The 21927-nt window shown below is 37.8% G+C and overlaps 1 protein-coding gene across 4 annotated transcripts in view; it reads left to right on the top strand.

The window, feature by feature from the left end:
• PARD3B (par-3 family cell polarity regulator beta) overlaps window positions 1-21927 on the top strand; it is a 417558-nt gene that overhangs the window by 217293 nt on the left and 178338 nt on the right. For all 4 annotated transcript variants that reach the window (XR_009958854.1, XM_062579370.1, XM_062579372.1 and 1 more), the window contains exons 11-15: window positions 275-460; window positions 7343-7513; window positions 10761-10890; window positions 16844-16946; window positions 19117-19232. Coding sequence is in view for 3 of the 4 variants with exons in the window: in XM_062579370.1 (XP_062435354.1) it covers window positions 275-460; window positions 7343-7513; window positions 10761-10890; window positions 16844-16946; window positions 19117-19232 (706 nt within the window). In the remaining variant the exon portion in view is untranslated. The remainder of the gene's footprint in view (window positions 1-274; window positions 461-7342; window positions 7514-10760; window positions 10891-16843; window positions 16947-19116; window positions 19233-21927) is intronic.

Raw genomic sequence — 21927 nt, 5'->3', positions numbered from 1 at the left:
CTCCTGCAACATCTGTTTTATAGTATGTGGAACAATACTATTTTTATCTTCTATTTAGGCATATTCGTAAATATCGTTAATAAAACATTTTAGCCTGCATCATGTGACCAAATCACAGCTAAATGCATTGCCATTTATAAGACTGTGGTTATTTGAGCTACTGTCTTGAAAAGAAGACTATTGCTTGTTTTTTCAATAGGTTTGTAAAACTAATTTATGTGGTTGTTTCTATGCCCCTTTTCACTCATATTTTCATATTTATTCTCCCCAACAGAAAGGAGAGCCAAACTGCAGTATTCTTTCCCCAGAAACCACAGAGCAGCTGACCTTTGAGATTCCTCTGAATGATTCTGGCTCTGCTGGACTCGGTGTGAGTTTAAAAGGCAACAAATCTCGGGAGACTGGAGCTGATCTTGGGATTTTCATCAAGTCCATTATTCATGGCGGTGCTGCTTTTAAGGTATGCAAAGAACACATCAGGCTCTGTTAGAATTTTGATGTTTGTATGTTCAGTTCTGAATCTGGCTTAATAACTATTCTAGCAATGATAATGATGGTTACTTTTCACATTCAGAGGTGTGATTCTAAATAGTGAATTTTGAAAAATATATATTTATCAACACATTATATTACGCTATGTATATAAATGCACAATGTTTGCTTAAAGCTTTGATTTGATTCTATAAAAGTGTATTTCATATACATTCTATAACTTTATTTCATCTGTGTTTTAGTAAAGAGCATAATTCTGAGTGCAAATGCCCATACATTGGTGTCTTTGGAAGACGAAGTGAAGATGACATGGGTTAGGATTCCCAAATGCACGCAGGCCGGAGGGGTCCTGATTTCCATTTTCTTGTGATGTGTTTTAAAAGTCTGTTCTGTGGCTTAGGACAAGGAATCTCTACATACAATCTCCCATGTTTCGTGGGGGCTGAGGCATCCATGTTGAGTTTTGCTTGACATGGTGGTTCCTTTCATTCTGACTTGTTCTGTTTCATGATTTTGCTGATAGTTATGGTTACTGAAATGACTTAACCTGCATGTCTGTCATATTTTCAGATTTTTTTTGTTTGTTTTATTTTTCTAATGTCACATTTGTATATTAGATTTTGTAGGCAGTCTGTAGATACTGAGCAGAGGTTTGTCATTTCCTACAGACATTAGATGTTGTGCTGCGCTACCAGTGCTTACTGCTGTAGGCTCTCTTGCTTTCACACATTGATCTAGGGTGTGTGTTGAGAGTGAATTATATTGCCAGAACTGTAAGACAAGGAAGGGAGTGGGGTGGAGCCTTTTGTTCCAGTTTGAAATGGTCAAGTTTAGACTTTCAAAATGCCAGATACAGAGAAAAGTCTTTACCTGTCTCCAGTGCTTTCTTTTTGTTCCACATCTGCTTCTCTCCTACAGCTTTTTTCTTTGCTTTCCAAAACATTTTCCTATTGCCTCCCAGTTGCTTATTCCTGTAGGCACTCTGCAAGTTCAAGGCAGTGGGCAGAGCGGCCAGAGCAGCTGGGCAGGAGGAAAGGCTGCTGCCCCATGTCCTGGCAGTAGCTCCGGGGCAGATTTGGTGTGCCGCTGGGCTCAGCATCGAAGGACCTCCGTAGTTGTATTTAGCATTCTCTCTGTGCTTCCTTTGGTCTGCCCAAAGTGGCGTGGGCAAGCCTACAAAACAAAATGCAAATTTGTTTTGTGTTTACAAGAAACAGAAATTGGTAATTCTGTGAGGTTAAGGATTATGTATTTAACTTCTGCTGGAAATAAATAATTCACTAATTATTTTTTTTCTTCAAGATATGTTTGCTATTCTAGTCAAAATGCAGCTTGGCTGAGGATGTTGTTAGTTGTGCAGAAGTTACCATTTGCTCCTGAGGTGAGCTAAATTGGTAAATGACAGTATTATGACTTGTTCTGTTCCCTCTAAGGACTGTATGTGAACTATGTAAATAATAATAATTATTATTATTATTATTAAAAAGTGTTTGAATTACTTCTTAACTTTAGGAAATCTATTGACTGTGGGTTTTTTCCATATAAAACTTGAAAGGGGTAACTTTCTTGGAATTAAAAAAATTTGCCTTTTGGGGTTAGTATGTTTAGCTATTGTAGATCCAAAATGTAATTTTTTATTTTGTGTTATCTCAGCAATTCCTTGCAATTCTTTTCTGCTCAAAAAAAAGAAAAAAAACCCACTTAATTCAGTTATGTAAATCCCTCTGCTGATATTCGCCTGCTGAATAAGACAATGCACAGCACTAAAACTTTCATGATCATCTATTTACAGTTGCTGGTAAACAGCAATAATCAAGGCTTTAGCTTTGATGTGAATGTTTAATACTTTACTGCTCCTATTTACTTGCCCCGGTCCCACAGTTATTTCAAAGCTTGGATTTTCTCAAGAGACTAAACTCTTCTACTTGCTATATATCAGAAATGGGTTAAGGGCTTGACTGGCCAAATTAGAGCTGGATAAACTCGATTTTCCTGCATGTCTGCTGCCTCGTACAACTAGTTTTACTCTGAAAAAGAGGCTGCCCTTGCTTTCCAGCTGTGTTGCCTGCGTAATTGTGCACCCCAGCTGCAACGCCAGTGCCTCCGCTCAAGGAGACTCGCCCTTTGGCGTAGCAAAGCTCGCAGGGCCGCGTGCAGGCTGGCTACCTGGCTGGTGTTGCCAGGGCAGAGAGAGGTAGGAGAACTCTCCTGAGCCCTGTACGTTTACCACTCTCCCTTCTCCGTTTGTTACTCCAGAGCAGTTGTTTGTTTTGGCCTGAGCAGCCTCCAGGCTAATAAAGTAGGACTTCAGGACTTTTACTATCCTTTTGTAGGATGAATGGGCAACTGCTGCAGTCAGTCACCAGGAGTGGAAGATTGTGTCTTGTGATAACTTCAGTCCTGTAACCCAGTCTCCTGTGTTACAGCTCTATTCCTATGCGGTTCTCATTGGCGAAAGATCTGAATGTAGGCTCCCAAGCTAATAAGAGCATAGCTGAGGCTCAAGCTTCAACCAAAACTACGTTCAAGAAATCTTGTTTCCTCTTTGTTTGATGCAAATACTTCCGAATACTACCGTTTTGGAAAATATGTCTTCAGAACTATGGTTATTGTTGCACGTGCATGGAAAATAGCTATCTGCCCTCTGTTTAGTGACCTCCATACAGCACAAAACAATCAATGGGTATGAACGTTAATAAAATTTCTTCTATTATGTTAAAAAGTGTGCAGAAATTTGTGCATAAATATTTAAGTCTGTATTTATTGTCCTTATTTTAAAAGCTTTCCTGTAACCAATTTTTAAATACAAAGACTTTTTTTTTTTTTTTTCCCCAGCTGGTAGTTGCCCAGAGCATTTTCCTATGTTAGTCATTGTTACCATCTCTGAAACCCAAGTATTATGGATTTAGGCATATGAATTTGCTCTTCAGCATACCACATTTTCTTGCGGAAAAAGATGACTTGAGGAAATAAGTGTTTGCTGTCTTTTGGACATGAGAATTGTTTCACTGTATCTCACTTATACATTTAGAGTTTAAAATCTGTTCTGATTTTGTTACAATGCTAATGGAAAAAAACCTCACACATACCTGTGTCCATACAGTCACCATTTCTCTTCAGAAGAGGTCATTTAACAGGCAGAAGGTCAGTACATTTTGTTTCAGCACTGAAGTAAAAGTAGTCCTCCTAATACTTAATATTGTCTAAACATTTTTGATATACCAAATTTCATAAAATTTCTTTCATTATTTTTTTAAGAGAAAGTTACGTATAATTTTGGTTGGTTGGTGTTGTCTGTTGCCATTCTGAACAGAAGGTTTGAAGAGAGGCCAACATTTTTAGTGTTTTTTTTTTTTTTTCAAAATGTTAGCACATTGATTTAGCTTTAATGTGTTAGTAGCTTTGTAAAGCTCAGTAAGAATTTTGAGAAAAATGTAAGGGAAAATTGAAGTCTTAAAACTAATTTTATACTTTGTTTTTGTGTGCTAGTTAAAGATTTTAGAAACAGTGCATCTTCTTGAATCGTACAGTAAGACCCAGTGGCTATTCACTACTGACTACAAAAATAGCAAGCTAATAGGCTTTCATATTTTTAGTTAGAATTCTAATACTGTATCCTGCACGATTGAAATAGGTACTTTCACTGATTGTACCTCCGTGTCCCATCTTAACCTGCTCGTGTAATTTTTCAAGTGTGTCTGGTTTTTATCAGCTCTGAGAAAGGTGTTACCGGAAAGCTTGATATTTGTAATTATGCAGAGCCTTTCACGTGAAGACCAGTGAACATCTGACGGAGTTGAAATGCATCATTTTGCCCCGTAACTGGAGCGGTTTCAGCTTGACTCATCTTGAGATGTCTTGGCTTTTCCGTTGTGATGAATTTGTGATTATCAGGAATTTGCTGCCTAGCGCAGCTGAAGCGCAGCAGAGCCATGATTGTAAGGAGGAGGATGTTTTCTGTGTGTGCGTTTGTTCAAATCAAGCCTGGCATGGTTGGAGCCTGCTCAGGGCTTCTGGCTGCTATTGCAATGAGTGTTGCCTGTTGTGTGCAGCCCATGAGGACTTGGGTGATCCCAATAAATGCCATCGCAAACCATGTCGCTGATGTGCAAGGAGGAACACCACGGTGCTCTTTGATAAAAACAAACCTCCGTGAGGAGCGTGGCATTACGTCTCGCTGCGCGGCTAGGGCATCTGTGACTGGTCTGGCTCTGATAGTCTCGAGGTGGTAGGCTCTACCCAGTGCTCAGACCCCAGGTTTGAATAAGTAAGGGCATATTAACTTCCCCCTTTGTGAGAGTAGCTCACTTGCAGTATGGTATTTGAAAACTGTTTTTCTGAAATACCAAATGTTGTTTTTCTATTCAGAAGCCACAAAGAAACCTACCTTTCAGAGATGAAAGAAAAAATGTGTTAAAACAACATTTAGCTTGTTTTCAGCAAAGCAAATTGGCTTGCAGTTCAGTCTTCTAAACCAGGCCATAACACCAGCGATGTGCAAATCTGTATTTGAAAGCTGTTTAGACTTTGTTTTTTTCAGTCTTTAAAACTGCAGAAACTTTCTTTGTGAAGTAGCTTTTACCCGATCACCTGCAGCAACACTGCTCAGCTGTCTTCCAGCCTACCATGTACAGTGGCGTAGCAAGTGTGGTGGATCAGCATTAGTAAAGCTTGTACTCCCTTTCTTCCTCAGTCATAAACACTCAATTTTGCATTTAAGTGGAGCATGTGATAAGGTGGAATGAAGGAAGGCATGTCAAAGAAGTTCTTTATGAACTGACATTATTAAAATGCAAAGAAAAACAAATTCTCATATGAAAGAATTACAAAGCAAGCTCAAAGAATGGCAAATTCAGAGGTTTCTGAGGCTGCAATGATTCATTAAAACTATGCATTGTATTCAGGATAGTTACATACTCAACAAATGTAGTCATGCTAAGATGCATTTGAAAATGAATTTGTATTTACTTTTGTAAGAAACTTTAACAAATATTTACATAGGGATGTTTATCCACAGAAAGGAAAAAAAGGACTCCAAGAGCCTATGGGGCTGTAGCAGGACATGAGGACCTCTAAAATTTTCAAAGTTTTATGGAGACTCACAAAAAATAAACTCCTCTCTGCTCTAAACTCCTGCTGCCGTGAATGGCTCCATTCATTTCAGCAAGTTTTGATAGAGCACAAAGGAATTGCAACATGTGCAAGTAATAAAACTCCCTGTTCAACAATGTTAACTCTTCTGTCCCTCAGCTTTAGTGTGTCTGATGGCATGATGTTGTACGTAGAGGAAAGGTGAGGTTAGTGTAGTGACTTTTGCTGTATAAAAATTTATGTTGGCATAAAACATTGAGCAGAGCAGTGGGAGGGGTTTTGGTCTCCTTTCCAAATGGCCATGCTGTTTTCATTCCCAAGTCCTCCTCGGAAAAATTTTCTCTCTTAATCCTGCTTGGTTGAGTGACTCATCCTCCAGTTTGGTCTCTCTGTACTCTTTCCTGTCCCAGCTGATTTTAGTTTTCTGCTCCATGCTGTTGCTCATCAGCCCTGTGGCACCTCTTGCTGGTTGTACTATGCTGTGGTATCGTGCGTGATACCCAGTTCCATTAAAAATATCACTTAAGAAAACTGGATTTGTCACAGCTGCTGTAACTCACTTTAGCACAGATCACTTAGACTTGGCAGTGATACTAGAAGAGTTAATTGAACATCATAGTGACAGAAAAAAATGAAAAATGAAAAGCATATATATTTTGGATTACTCAGATGTATGGGATATGTAAACAGTTCGGACAAATGCCTTACAGAGAATACGTAATGAGCCTATGATTGAATCCAATTCATTCTAGCCAAGATAGTGTTTTTCTATCCAAGTTCCTTTCCTGCTATTTGTTCTCCTCTGCCCTTTTTATGCTGGTTTTCTTCAGTCTCTTTACCCCTTTTTCTTCCTTTGAGGTCTGATGCCAACCTGCTAATTTGGAACTTAACAAGCTCTAAAACACTCAAGTCTCTGAATTAAATAGACTTTATTTTCTTGTAAAAGAGAGAAAAGTCCATGGCACACGTGTATATGAGAAGAAATCAATCACAGATGACCATGTCAATAGCAATAGGGCTCCTAAATCACAAAATAGCAGTGTCCTCGGTTTTATTACACCTACAAATGTCAGTTAATCCTGGCAATGAAACTGAATGTCTCTTTTCAAAGCACAGGCTACTTGAGATGGCACAACCCCAATTTTGTTATTGGCAGCAGGTTTGGATGTTAAAATACATGAACAGTGTTAATTAAAATATGGATGCTTAAGTCTTAATGACCATTCTGAACTGAGAATGTTACCCCATATGGTGGCACAGTAATTGTGACAAGATAAACACTAGTGAGAGTATAAGACAAAATAATTTTTGGAGCGGTGTCTGTTTCTTACCGGATCCTAATAGCAAATAACAGCGTATTTAAAATACACTTCAGTGATCATTCATGGTTTTGCTGTAGATGCTAACAGCTATGGTATGGGTCCTTTTAACTAACTGAAAGCTACTTTTCCTGTTTTCTCCTTTATAAGACTGGTATAAATTAAACTGCATATACAAAAAAGCAGCAGCATATGCATGTGTGTCTATGTTTGTAATTGCCTTACGAACTCTTCCTAAAATGCTGTGAATAGAAGAAAACATTGGTCAATTAATGGACCCATTTTTTTTCTCTCCTTGCTTTCTTAATGAGCTGATACTATGCAGTCTTTTGTTTTTTACTTTTTAAAAAGCAATCTCTGATTGTCTGCATCTTGCATTCCTGTATGTAGCACCCATGCCTAAATTTTTTTGCTTTTCTTGATTTATTTTTTGCTTGTAGGACGGTCGCTTGCGGGTGAATGATCAACTTGTTGCAGTTAATGGAGAGTCACTCCTGGGCAAGTCAAACCATGAAGCTATGGAGACACTGAGGCGCTCCATGTCCATGGAGGGGAACATTCGTGGGAGGATCCAGCTGGTAGTTCTCCGGAGACTAGAGCCACAAACAGAGGTGAAGCGATAAGTGTTTGTGTGATGAATTCCAGTGTGGTTTTGATGTGTCTGCATTCAAGAGGTGGTAGCCCAAGACTTGGTCACAGAGCTTCTCCTGGCAAAGTGAATTGCTGACTTTCTGCAGTCAGGATTGACACAGGGTTTTTCTAGTTGACATCTCATGGGTTTCCTGTTCCTGTTTAGGCTCGGTTAAAAGTTGCGTCCTGTTTTAGTTTGGTGTTCTGGCAGCTTTCTTTTAGAACAAAAATAACGTGGTCCCAAAAAGGTTTAATAAAGGGATGGTTGTTTTTAGGTAGTTTTGACAATCGCTTACCTACTCAGGGAACAGTTGGATCACAGGTGATTGAAATTCTTCTGATTTCATATTTTGTGATGATCGTGACCTGACTGTGACCTAGATTTTACTTCATTCTTTTTTTATTATTATTTTCATTAGTATTTTAATTTACTACACATCATTTCTTGTGTTCTTGGTTCCAGTCCCTTTTTACTGTCAAAGTATTAATATTTTACTCTCTCTGGTTAGATAAATACTACCCCTTCATGACATATTGTTTATGATTTGATTAACGTAAAACTTGCTTAAGCAAGATAACAAGAAAAAATTTTGACGCTTAGTTTTCTAGACTTTATATCAATTGACATGTACCATTCACAGCTTGTTTTCAATCGTTCCCTCTCTCACATGCATGTGCTTGCTTGCTCACTCATATATATGAGCCACAAATCGGCTGCCTGTCACATACTACTCTCGATTTTAATTTTGATCTTCAAATAGATATTTTACTAGAATTTCAACAGCTGTGCAGTTCCTTAAAACACAGATTGATTTGTGATTTTAAGAAATTGTAATAAAACCCATCACAGAATTCTAAGAGATGTCTTTAAGCTTTTTATTTAATAAAACTTGCTTACACATTTTGAAGTGTTGAGAATAATCCCATTTGTAGTTGAATTCACATAAAATATAAAAGGGAAGGCCAAGAGTGTGCAGGTGTCTTGTAGTATAAATAGATAACTTACCATTTTGTTGGTTATATTTCTATTTGATTTACTACCATCGTGGATTGATTGAGAAATATATTTAGAAGAAAATTACTTGCTGAACATTATGCTCTAACTTTGTCAGGAGAATACTTTGCACAAGCTTGTCTGATGTCTGTCTTGCCAGGAAAATATGTAAAAATATTCAATAGTAATTCTGGAATATATTAGAGGAAAACACATTTTTGCTTTTCTTTTCAATGTGCCATAGCATTATGCTCTAAGGAAGAATCAAAAGTATGTGTTATGTTTATTGTGGATTCTGGTGACAGATGAAAGATAGCTTACCTTCAGATAAAACTCACTCCTGCTAGTTTTCTTCATTTAATAAAAAGCAGATTTTGGAAAAATACTCCAGTTGAACATCAGATTGACCTAATAACTATTAAAGAGTTTTTATATTTTAAGTGTATAATTCTGTATTTTATCCAGATATATGAAAGGTAAATAATCTTTACTAATGCCGTATGAAGAATACAGAATGAAGTCTTGATTGAATCAAATTCATTTTAGACAGAAATTAATTTTTATATGATAGTCTTGACGTTCAATTGTAATTCCATTTGAGTCTGCAGACCACAGCAAAAATAGGTTGTTGCCCATTCTTTCCTTTCCCCAAAACGGCTTCCTGAGCACTGTGTCTCAGGCTGGTGGAAGCCGAATGCGTTTAGAAATGCATTATTGTTTTTATTGGTCAGGACACTAATGGAGGTCTTCCATGACAGCTCTATTTTATAAGCTGAATACTCTAATTATGCTGGTTACTGATCAGTTGTTGGGATATCGATTGTGTCATTTATCAAAGAGCTGAAAAAGCAGATCTGTTGTTGTTGTTAATTCAAGACCCCCTATCCCACTGGATATGAGTCTTTAATTTAGTAGTTTGCTGTTGCAAGGTTTGATTTAGCCACCAATACACCTGAGAGAGTAGTAAACGTGGCGCTTCTGACACAAGGAATCCTAAGTAACCTGAAGGATTTAAAGCAGGGAAGAAACATAATTGTCAGTGACTGTGTGGAGTGTATGTTCCTCTGTCCCTTAGTACAGAGGCTCGAAATACCCATTTCAGATGGCTCATGCTGTAGTGAGGAGGAGGGGAGACTATAGCATGTGCTCGCTGGCCCCTAAGACTACGTTTGGAGCCACCTTGTCACCATTAGGATCTCAAAATTAATTTGTGTTCTGAGATGAGATGTGTTATTAGCCAACTTTTTTAATTATTATTTAGGAGCTTGTAAGGGCAGTTGCAAGGGGGATTTAACCCACTTTCCTTTTCTGTGCACTGATTTGCAGGCATCATTTGCGCATTGTGCAAATAAGTGATATAGGTTTGTGCATGCATTTCTTCCATGAATGTGACTGTGCATGTAATTTAAGGAATGATATACTGTAACATTTGCTGGCGTAATGAAAATGTGCTTTAAAAATAGAAGTCAGTTGGAGATGCCTTCAAAAAAAAATGGATTTAAAACCACAGAAGCTATAAAGGTTATTCTGAAAACTAGCCATAATATTCTCCTGTGTGGGTTTTCTGTTTTCCCTGAACAACAAGTACAGAAACGTCTTTTTGGGTCCGTCCCAGTTTTAGAAACTGTGATTTTTTTTTTTTCTCTCTTGAGCAACTGCTCAGGAGAATACATTAGGCAATAGGGTGTATTTGGTGGTGGTGGTGGGGGTCTCAAAAGAAAAGCTGACTAGAGGTGTGACAGGAGTATGTTTAGCTGCTAGCCAGAAGACCTGTATTTGGGAGTTTGGTGTAACTCCTTCCTTACAAAACTGCTCTCGTGTGTGATCATGAGAACATATGCACTCAGTCTCTGAGCGAAGGGAACCAGCTGGCTGGCAGAAAAATACCATTGGCATTGCCCATGTTCTTGTGTTGACAATGTCACAAGCTGCCCTCCCAGATGGAGAATTTGAATGAAGCCAGTTGTGGGTCAGGGAAAAACACAGTCTTCATTTTTGTGTATCATTCTTAATGATTGTTGCTGCCTAGTTATTGTCTGATTTTGTGACCAGCAATAGCAGATAGTCATTTTGAAGGTAGCTTTCACGTTCCTCATTTAAAAGGAAACGGTGTACAGTGGGCACCTTACAGACTGCACACAAATGCAGAGTAGTGCAGTGATGGCTGGTCCTCTGCATTGCTGAACATTTAATTCATGTGTTACAATATGTGGTTCTGGTTTTTTTTTGCTTAGGATCGCTCAGACCAGGGAGCTTTTCAAAAATCGGCATTTGAAGGGAATCATAACGTCGCAGCTGCTTCCCGGCGCAACAATGCTGTTCTTCAGCAGTTTGTAACTTGCAGTCTTCAGGACAGACTGAAAGGTAGTCTCTACCTTCCTATGTGCTAAAAGAAAATGCGTTATGTTCTTGTTTTTTCTGAAATCCACAGGAACTAGAAAAGCAGTTAATTAGAGTAAGTGCACACTATGTTACTTGGAGGCATGAAGATCTAGAGAGGGTGGGAGAGCTGACTCAGAAGTTGTGAATTAGATTCCTGGCACAAATTCCAGTTTAAGTAACAGTTTCTAGCTCGCTGCCCCAACACGTAAGGTTGGATAAAAAACAAATGATGAGTGCAAAATATATGTTGTCAAAATGTTTATTTTATATATGTCTTTAATGAGTACAATGATTTTTGTATCAAATTCTTAGATTTAGATCCTGAGTTGTTATAAGCTAAGTGATTTTATACAAAGTATTATATCGATAAAGTTTACTAGCTTATTTTAGACTTAATGATAAAATTTGGTCAAAGGCAGGCTTGTAGAGCATTGTACAAAGAAAATCTAAATGTCTGAGAATATGTAAACATATATGTAAAAGCACATAGGACCACTTACTTTCCTGTCTTATTCTGTTTCTGATGGCAAACTTTACCATCTGTCCTGTTTGTACCTGGCTCAGCAAGGTACTAGTTACCTGCAACTTTTGAGTATTTGAGATTGTCCTGGCCCCACTTTTTCAATGAAGGAATGTGTTCTTGCACTTCACGCCAAGCATATGCTTAAATACCTTCTACACAGGAAAAAGTAGTTTGTCCTTGTAGATGAATTATGCATGATTTTTTTCCCACTTTCCTGGACAACTGTGAAATCGGAGTGGTTGGTAAAATGTCATTTCATAGATTTTCATGATGAACCATGTGGGGTGATTTTAACAAAAGTCAGCGGAGAGCCCATGTCTGTAAACTCAAGAGAAGACACCATTTAATTTAAAGGTTAATCATTTGCATTGACATCAATATTTTGAAAAAGCAAAGAACTGCAGATTTAAACTCAAGCACATTAAGTATTTAGGTCAACTTTACATTTCCTTTGTATGGAATTTCTACCAAGTTCTATAGTTACAAGGAGAACAGGCCATCCGCAGACCTAGTTCTCCTTGTAGAATTAGCCGTTGCCTGAGAATTAGAGAGCAGTAAATACCTTTTCAACACTTCCTTTAAAAAGATCCAAGTAAGTCCTTAGAGTCACAGTAGAGGTGCTTGGCAGCCAGGTAACTTTACTTATTACTTAAAGTTCAAATTAAATCTGTGGAAGGGCTGTACTTCAGACAATCCAGAAAATCACGACAATGAGTAGTTAACAGTTCATTCATAAAACAGTGTTTTGAATGATAAGGAGACATTATAGTGAGCAATTTTAAGGGTGATGATGGCTCCTTTGTGCAAAATTGTTTGAGAACTACTGTTTGGAAGAACTGTAGGAACATTTAATGTGTGTGTGTGTCTTACTAAATTTTCTTTTAGCCTGTGATGTTTATGGCATTAGACTTCAGTCTACAGAGTAATGCAGAACATAAAAATAAATTGCACGTTTTCATACCTGAAAGTGAAAAAGCAAAGGATATGGACAGAATAATGAGCATTCAGAGTTCAGTTTCTCTCTCCTTTTTTTTTCTTTTTTTTAAGCTATTCAATTAATAAAAATAATGTGGAAACAGTTAATAGGATGATCTGTGGATTTGTATTATTGTATTTTCCTGAGTAAAGATAGGTGAATGTAAAAAGTTAGAGAAACTTACTTTTATATTTTAAAAGCTACTTTTAAAAGCTGAGGAAAAAGGAGAAAAACCACGATGGCTTCAGAAGGGTGTAGGATGTGGAAAGGATACTCAGGAGTGCTGCTGGGAGCTGGCTTTGGGAAGAGTGTGGAGTGGCTGGGGGTTCCCAGCCATGGCTGAGAGCAGGTAGGAGATTGAGGTCGATGGACAGCAAACAAAGACATTTTTAGTACTGCTGGGAATCGACTGGAAGTATCATTGTATTGTGACTTTTTTTAAAAGATTTGCTATGTAATATTTGCTATGTAATGAGTAAAAGTTAAAAGGTGTTGGTGGAGAACTGCACCAGGCCTTTCAGCTGCGGGATGTCTGCAGTAGGACTCCAATCTGAAATGTTTTGGGTGAGGCATGCTTTGGCCATGCAATAGTCCTGCACATTGTAGAAATATTTATGTGATTTTGATTTTCATATCAGCCTATATATTACTGCCAGTCATACCTTCAAAAATTTTTTTGGCGTTGTTTCTGATAGAAGTTGTAAAAGCAGAGCACTACACCTACACGGAACCCTCATCAACTCGCTTATAAATTTTGGGTCATAGGCCCGTTAAAGCAAATGAGTCGCAGGCATGGTGGGGTTTTCAGGACAGGCAGGAACAGTCCTGTGTTGTACATTCTTATGGTGCACTATCCTTATCCTGAATGTGGAGGTCTGATTGTTACAATAATATAAATAATAATGAAAGATTTTAACATAATCTCATGCAAGAATTTAAGGACAAGAATTGAATTAGGTTTAATAAAACGTCATTTTCTCAATTAATGTTTTCCAATAAGTTATTTCCAATATCATTCACTGCTCCTACCAGTAAAGCTATTATAAAAGCTCAGCAAAAATACACTGCAACTTGGCCTGCTAATATTGCTATCTGTTTTAGGAGTCCTTTTTATTATACATGAGCAAGAAAAGCTAATGTCTGGGGAAAAGTGGTTACAGCCAAAACATTACATTTTGTCTTGCCTGTGGATATTTAAATAAAAAGCTGGGGGGAAGGGATAGCAAGAGGGCTGATCAAATATTGAAATGCCAATGTTTGGTCTGTTTTTGCGTGAATAATATTTGCTGCCTTCAGGTCCTCACTTTTTTTTTTGCTGCCAAGCTGTTGCGCAGATATAGCATTTTTTTTTAGAACACCCTCTTTGAGAAATAATATCTCAGTGCTAGCAGCTTTACATTCTGGTGCTGAAAAATTACTGGAATGTGTTTCGTTAGAGATTCTTACATATTTCTTATAACCCTGTATAAGATAGAGTTATAGGGAAATCGATGTTATCTCTACGGTTAAGCGGTAGAATCATTGTAAAGCATCTCTCCTACCATAAATTGCCACATCTTCATGGTTGTACAGGAATATCTGTTTGAAAGTATGATTTCATAGGTATGTGATAACGTGAAGGTAGAAAAAGAGGAAGTTAAATTTTAAATTAAATTTTAAAGTTAAATTTTGCTTGGAACATTACATGTGTCTTATGATCTGTAATACTCATTTCTTAAGACTATTTCATATCTGAAAATCTCATGCATTTATTTATTGGGTTAGCTGTTCCTATGATTGCTCTGGATCTGCCAAGATCATCTCCTGAGGTCTTGAGCATGGAGCCAGTGGCTCCCTCTCCAGTTCTCTGGCTCGGGCTCCTGCTGGCGTTTGGTGTGGAGCCGCAGTCCTGTGTGATCGCTCCCGACTTCCTCAGGAAGTCTGGCACGTTTCTGTGCCTGCTGCCGGTCTGCCCCAGGAGCAACACCCGGGGTAACCAGCCACGCAGCAGCCTTTGGGGAGCAAAGTATCAATTCATATGAACCAAAGCTCGTGAAACTACCAGGTGTGCTCAGTACTGTCTCTGACACTGGCCATCAGAAGCTGCTTAGGGAAAGAGGGTGAGGCACGGAGTAGCTCATGCTGTGATTTCTTCACGGGCTTCCTGCTTTGGGTCGTGAGTGGTTTGGGGATGTGCTACATCCGAGGTTGTGTCTGCACCATTGTGCCATTGGTGAATCTTTCTCTCTCTAACTTTGTTTAATCTTCTTAATATTTCTTAAAAAAAATTTTTTTTTCTTCCATAACATTTTCAGGGCAATAAATTCCATGCTTTACTTATATAGGAAAAATACTTAGGTATTTTTCTTAACGTGTTACTTGATAGTCACACTGGGTGTCTTCTAGTTACTGTGTGTGGCAGAGTTGATGAGATTTTCATTTAATGCATGTCCTTTACACTTCCATGGACTCCTTTTACACCCTTCCTTATTGCTTGTTATTCTAAGCCAAATAGTCCCAGTCTATTTAAGTTTCTCACTAGAAAGTTGCTGTATGTGTCCAACCATCCTCACTATGTTTTTGATATGTTGCTGAATTATACCTCAGCCTCTTTCAAATGAGGTGCATGAAACCTTAGATGCTACTTCAAAATTAGGCACACCAGTAACTCAGACTACAAGATGAAGTGTTCAGACTTAATTTTCTTAATGCTCGAAAAGTCTGTTTGCATTTACTTCACTGAGCACGTATTTAAAGAGGGCACAGCAATGTTCCCAGCAGTGTTCGCGTGGCATTACTCCTACGTGGTAATAGCTAACATCATAGCCCAGCCTTGTATATGTGTAGTCAAGGATTTCCCCCTTGCGTATCGCTTTGCAGTCATTGACTTGGAATTTCACCTGCATTTTATTTCCTAGTTGCTTAATATCCTGCTGCACAGCTTTGCAATCTGCATATTTTGGCAGTTCTGAATATTTTTACATGAGCGATTTTTTTAATCTCTTCACTTGTTTTCCGAATCACTTACAGTCATATTGAACAGTACTAGTTTCCCTTTGTTAAATGTTCTTTGTACTGTGCAAACATGCCGTTTCCTCATCTTTATTTCCTACCTTTACATTGCAGCCTGGAAGAGTGTGATCTGCCTGCAGCGAGCTGTTGCGCGTGTGCATTACCCGACAACGTAGCACATCCGTTCTGTGTCTGGCTGGCACCCCATACTTCCTCACAGTCCCACTAGGGCTTTTCCCCACATATGCCCATCTTCTCTTGCCTCTGATATTTTTTTTCCCCCACCTTGTCTGAGATAGGGTTTTAACTATTCCTTGGCAGTGTAATCTTTAGGAAGCTATCCAGCCAAAGCAAGGGTCTCAGTTTATGGGGTCCGTGGGCTAATAACTCTGTTCCTTTTGCAGGGGAGAGTCTCCATGCTCTTACATAACACACACCGTCTCTTGCTGTCTGGCTTGCTCCCCTCCCTGTGAACCCTTTTTTTCCCCTTAATTTAGGTTATTACTTTCATACTGGATTGTGGTTTTTTACAAAAGAAAAGAGAAAAAAAAAAGAACTTTGCAATGTTCAGTGCAACAAAAGAGTTGGGGCACATGAAAGTGTGATGTGTCAGTATTGCTAAATCACTTCTCTGCCGTTTTGACCTGAGAAGTATCAAGTATCCACGTTTCCTGTTAAATGTGAGTGGGGTGAAGACATGCACTACATCACTACACTGAAAAATGTACGGATGTTTTGTAAAATTGGACCCTTAGACTGAGAGGTGAATTTACAGGATGCAATAATGAACTGGCCTACAACAGGCACAGCAGCGATATTAAATACTTAGTGTAGCTATGTAAGCGTTGTTGCTTAATAAACCACAGGATGGTTTAATTGAGTAGTTCATATTTCTCTCAGTCCAAAGTAATTTTCTGGTGTAAACTGAATATAGAGGTAAAAAAAGGAATTACCTTAATACCAAGAAGGTGAAGACTGTAATTCAGAAATTGCCTGTTTTCTCTCCTGCTACAGGAAAACAGAAATTGTTCTTCTCCTAAACTCTGCTGGGAATATAGTTCTCTCATGAAAGGTGGTAATGTTCCCTATCAAAGGGAATGAAGCCATGAGCCTCTGATCAGTTAGGATGCAGTTATACAACAGATTGAATGGAGTAAAGTAATTTGGGCCTTGTACTCAGCTTCACTATAAGCATAAAGTTTCCCTATATTTATCTTTAATTATGCATATGCAATAATCTGCAAATCAGCTCTTCAGGAAATCTCGAGGGGTATATTTTCTGCTTGGTGTGATTTTAATTCTAGTTTAGTTAGTTTAGGGATTTGAATAATTTGTGACTAACTTCAGGATTGCTTGAGGCCTTCTAGTCCAGTCATTGATCAATGAACTGGTTTAATGTATTCTTTTTTCTTCCCCCAGCTCATTTAACCCTTTTTTCATTTCAGAGCTCTCAGCGTCTGATCGTGGCAATGGTGAGAATGAAAGCCCTCCGCCTCTCCCCCCTCATCCCAGTGAGGATCTGCTGAGTGAGGATTACAATAATCACAGGTTTGACTTTAGCTGTTTGTAATATCTGTGACCCTAATTGCTCATTAGTCATTGTGATAATAGTTTTAAGTGATTTAAAATCAGTTGTTATTTTGTTTGATTCGTACCACTGTATTTAGTCACTTGAATGATTCTCCAGTACAAACAGGAAAGTTATATCAGCAGTTCTGTATTCGTTTCAATTGTTCTTAAGCTGCACCGTGCCTCCTACCCATGATACATTGATGACAATACCTAGGATGGGTTCAGTAACACAAAAGAATCTCCAAAGCATAATCCCGATTAAAATACATACACACACACACACACACACACACACACACACACAAATTAAACTGTACCAGTGGGTGCTATGTGCAGAGGCAGTGCCTAAAGTCTTTTAAAGGTTTAGAAGTCCTAACCAAAATCAGTTTGTAGCAAACTGAATCTTCTTTTATTGAATGTCAACCGAGAAGTTCTTGAGGTTAAGAAAAATTAAATCAAGTTTCAATGAGTTTTAATGTCCAAATGTCTAGAAAAAAAGCAGTAGACATTTTACCAGTTATAAATTAGTTGGGTAGATTTTTCACATATTTTAAGAGTACGTTTTCTAAAGGCTGACATGTCTGATGGCAGCTGCAAGTTATAATCTGCTTTATTAAATATGGAAGAAGTGCAGAAAAGCCGCAAGCGTATTCAAGTTCATGCTGGCATGTACTTTGGGTGGTAGCATTGATTTCACTGTGTAGCATAAAGTATAACATAAAAGTCGTGTAGCATAAAAGTCAAAATGTCATTTATTTCAGCCTACTGTACTTGTAATGCTGAAAATTAAGTGTTGAATACTGTTTACTCTTTTGTGAATTCACAGTTGTGATAGTCACGTAACTGTTTCATTGCAATGAAGTTAGAGGAGTCCACATTTCAGTTAAAAGACTTAACTTAATGTGTGTATCCATATGATTTAAAAACTACTCTTTAAATGTCTGTTATCAGCAAGTAGGTATGTGATGCTTTATTAACAATGCCTTAAATTCCTTACACACTGAAGAATCTTTGTAACTGCTTTCTTTTTAAGTAACAGGCACTAATTGCACTGGAGAAAATTTATAATTTCTAGTGTCCTAGTTAGGCAACAGGCACATATATGTAGAGTAGTGTAATGAAACAAAACTCTACATAGAGTGATGAAACTGCACTAAATTCGCAACCACTATTGCTTGTGAGAATCTGAGCAAAAGCATTCTCTGAAATGGTAATGATATTAAGATGGTGATGAATTTATAGACCTTCCTTCCTACCTGGCTTTTTTTCCAGAGTTGTATTAGTTTTACATTTGAATCTTAAGCTCTAAAACGGAATTGCTATTGGAAATCATGCTGATTTCACTGAAGCTGTGTTTCAGGAAAAAAAAAAAGCGGGGGGGGGAAGTGTTTTGACACTGTAAAAGCTTCTGATTGAAAAGTTTTAAAAAGAAATATTTTTAACTTTGAAACTGATTTTTGGTTTTAGAATATATTTTTAAAAAGCTTAAATTTTCTAATTTGAGAGAGGTATGGAAGATTTCAGATACATTGCAATGAGATGTTTGGACTACTCACTGGTGAAAGTCATTCTGAGTTTTACTCGGGAAGAATTTTGAAATGTTTAAATATTTGTGCAACTTGAAGTAAAATCAAATTTAAACAGTATCTTTGAGCTCTTCAGAGACTTATGGTACCCTACATAAGACACCAGGTAAACATGGTCTGCAAAAAATGGTGCATGATGATACGATTTTAAAACAACTTCAGACTTGCAGATCTGGTGGAGTTGAACCATTTGCTATATTTTATCCAACCTTTTGTAGCCTGTTATTTGGAAATGCAGTAGTTAAATGGAACTAGCAAGAGGCAAAAAGAAAATTGCAGGCACTGAGCGTGTTCCTCTTTTCTGCTAAATAAAATATTAATTGTGTAAAAGCAGCAATTATCACTAAGAATTTATATTTGTATTTGCATCTGTAATAAAAAACAAGTGACTAGAGGTGTTAAATCTCACAAAAGAAATTTGAGGATCAGTGACTGATATTAAAATGCATGGCTGCTGACAACTGGAGAAGGAAACACATGTATGCTGTGCATGTTTTAATTAGTTCAGTTGTGTTTTGAGCTGGTGCCTAAATATTTTACATGTTTTTTTTTTCCTGCAGCCCTATCACAAATTCAGCAGCGTATTTAGCAGATCAGCAGATCAGCTTCAGATCTTTGACACCAGCCAAGCAGTCTGAATCAATTAATCTGAAAGCCTCAAAAAGCATGGATCTGGGTAAGAGGGGGTGGGGTGACATATAGGTCAACTTTTTAGCCTCAGCACATCTGCACCATCTCAGTTTCCTGCTTTTGTTTCTTCCGCACAAACATCAGGGAGCAAGTTCTGCAGAGAAGCTGCAGTGATGGGGACAATGGTCTGCCTCGTGTAGCATCTAATTGCAAGTACCTTTTTTCCTGAAGCTGAAGAAAGGTTTATTTTTTTCTTAAAGGCCATTCTATCCATTGTATTGAAATCTTAGCTGAGGAAAAGAGAGACCTTTTGTAAAAATGAGCTGGAAGAACTGCCACATAATTTCTGTATGTCTAAAAATACTGCAAAACAGCAACCACAGAAGTAATTTTCCTATAGAACATAAATGATTGCAAAACTACACTGGATAAAGGGTAACTTTCTTAAGACAAGCTGTATATTTCTTCATTGGCAATAACAAACACGGGCAATCAAAGTGTTGCAGTAGATCTTTATAAATGCTTGAAGAGTGATAAGGTTATCGTCCTCTACCCCTCAAAGCTGTGCAGAAAATCTTGCAGGGTGAGTGAAACTGAAAGTAAATGGTTCTTTCAATATTGCCAAAGCATTTGTGGGTGGAAGATTGACGGGTTACTGCAGATGAAAACTGAGTCACGTTTCAATGGCAGTACAAGGGAAAATGCGCGAGGCTCTTAAGCCTCAAAGAGTCAGAAACCAAATAGGCTTTTCTTTTTCCTTTTAATTCTTCTTTGTGGCACCATTCATCCCTTATCTGGCTTTTACAAGTTCAAGTGTTGATGCAGTCATTTTGTGAACCATCATTAGGATATATTTAATTGCAGATTTGTGTTTTGTTGGACCAGACTTTAAATACAATGAATAGAAAATAATTGGTTTCTTAAATGGTCTCAAGATGCCATTTTATTGGTACTGCTTATCCCTCCCCTACCCTGTAAAGTTCTAGATTGGTCTTTGGTTTTTTGCATACTGTTGATTTTTATTGTCTTGTTAATGTAATGTTATTTTAATGTACCGTAAAATGTGTGTATGTCTGTAATGGAGTGTAAGGAATGTCAAATAGTTGTTCATGCATGACAAGAATGGATAGAACCCCTTTAGGGAAGTTATTAAAGCAAGTAACACTTGAAGTTTGAAGCTACTGCTTGACCTGAACAGGAATTAATCCCTTTGCGTTTCTGCCCCACCGCTTTGACAAAGAAGAACACACTAGATGTTTTTAGAATGGAAATATTGTAGATGTTCAGCAGTGGAATGAGATTACAGACTTGAGTCAAAACATAGAATCCCGTATATGACCTACTAGAGAAGATAAAGTTCACTTCAGAGCCTTACTTAGAAAGGTTCGTTTACAACTCCCACAGAAGCCATTGGGAAAGAAGGTTCACAAGTGGCAATGGAATATTAGGTAATGGGAGTGCTGTTGAGAGCATATTCAAAACTGCCAGGCATCTTTTCATCCTAGTCTGTGTTCAATTATAAGATTAGAATCAGTATCAGTCATCTGCACTTGCTCCAAATACCCACAAGGGATGCTTTGAGAATGTGTGTAATAGTTGTTTCTGATAGATAATAGTTGTTTCTGATAAAAAGTTGCTCTTGAAAATGCCGCTTCTGATATGAAAGTAAGAAAAAAGGGTGAGGAGGGATTATGATCAGTCTAGTTGGAGACAGTAATGTTTTATCTGTCTTATATATCATGAGGTGATACACAAGACAGAACTGCACCCACCGAGGTTTATGTTTCAGCCTTTCAGTTTCATTTGCGTTTATCCAGACGTTATAAGAAGTTGTGCCCAAGTGTAATCATTTTCTTATTCTGATTGCTGACTATTTATTGGAAAAAGACTGTTGAGTAAAAAATTGACTTTAGCTTTTTAGCCATAAGTTCTTTACTTCACTCAAAAATGAAGTATGTGTGTTTGCCTATAGCTAGGCAGATAAACTGAAGAGATAAAGATGAGAGCTAGGGCCTTCTGCAGTTGTTTTCTAGTCTAGCAGGAAGTGAAGTACCAGCTTGGACTTCCTACCTTTGAAAGATGTTAAACAGAGGATTTGGCCTAAGAAGTTGAATGGAAAATAAATGCGAAAATCTGTAAATTAAATAACTACAATGTAAATTTTTTTCTAATGGCAAATAAAATTCCAGTAAATCAGTATCTAAAGCGGTGCTTCCAGATAGGGCATTTGTATAACTCAGACCCTGAAATGGATACTTAGAGAAGGAAACTTTCCTTCTCTATGTGACTTTTTTTTTTAAAAAAAATCTTGTTCATTACTTGACTGAAGTCATGATCCGTAGTAAGTACTCATTCCAACATGCTGCTTGGTACCCGTGGTACCCTGTAATGATTTTAGTACGTTGTTTGAGATCAAAAAGGATGGGAAGTGCTAATATCTTCATCTTTCTGACCCAGAGTTGAGGTTGCAAATGACTTAACACAGTTCCTCTGTGGTACTGAGTAGCAGATCTTAGGTTTGTATGTTTGTTTGTTTAAAAAAAGGTAAGATGGCTTGTATCTGAGCCTGCTTGTGTAACTGCTAGCCCTTCTTTAGCCATCCATGTGATGCTCTCCACTTTTTCTTTTGCCCTGAAAATTATGCAAATACTCCTCAAAATACATAAAAATAATATATTGAATAGAAAAATTAAAAATTTGAGTCTAAGAGGAGAGCTTTGAGGCTTCAGAAAGTGTGACCT

This window comes from Rhea pennata, chromosome 6 (assembly GCF_028389875.1).
Source record: "Rhea pennata isolate bPtePen1 chromosome 6, bPtePen1.pri, whole genome shotgun sequence".
In the NCBI taxonomy this organism is placed as follows: domain Eukaryota; kingdom Metazoa; phylum Chordata; class Aves; order Rheiformes; family Rheidae; genus Rhea; species Rhea pennata.
Note: the sequence above shows the minus strand (reverse complement) of the source record. Positions and strands in the feature narration are given on the sequence as shown.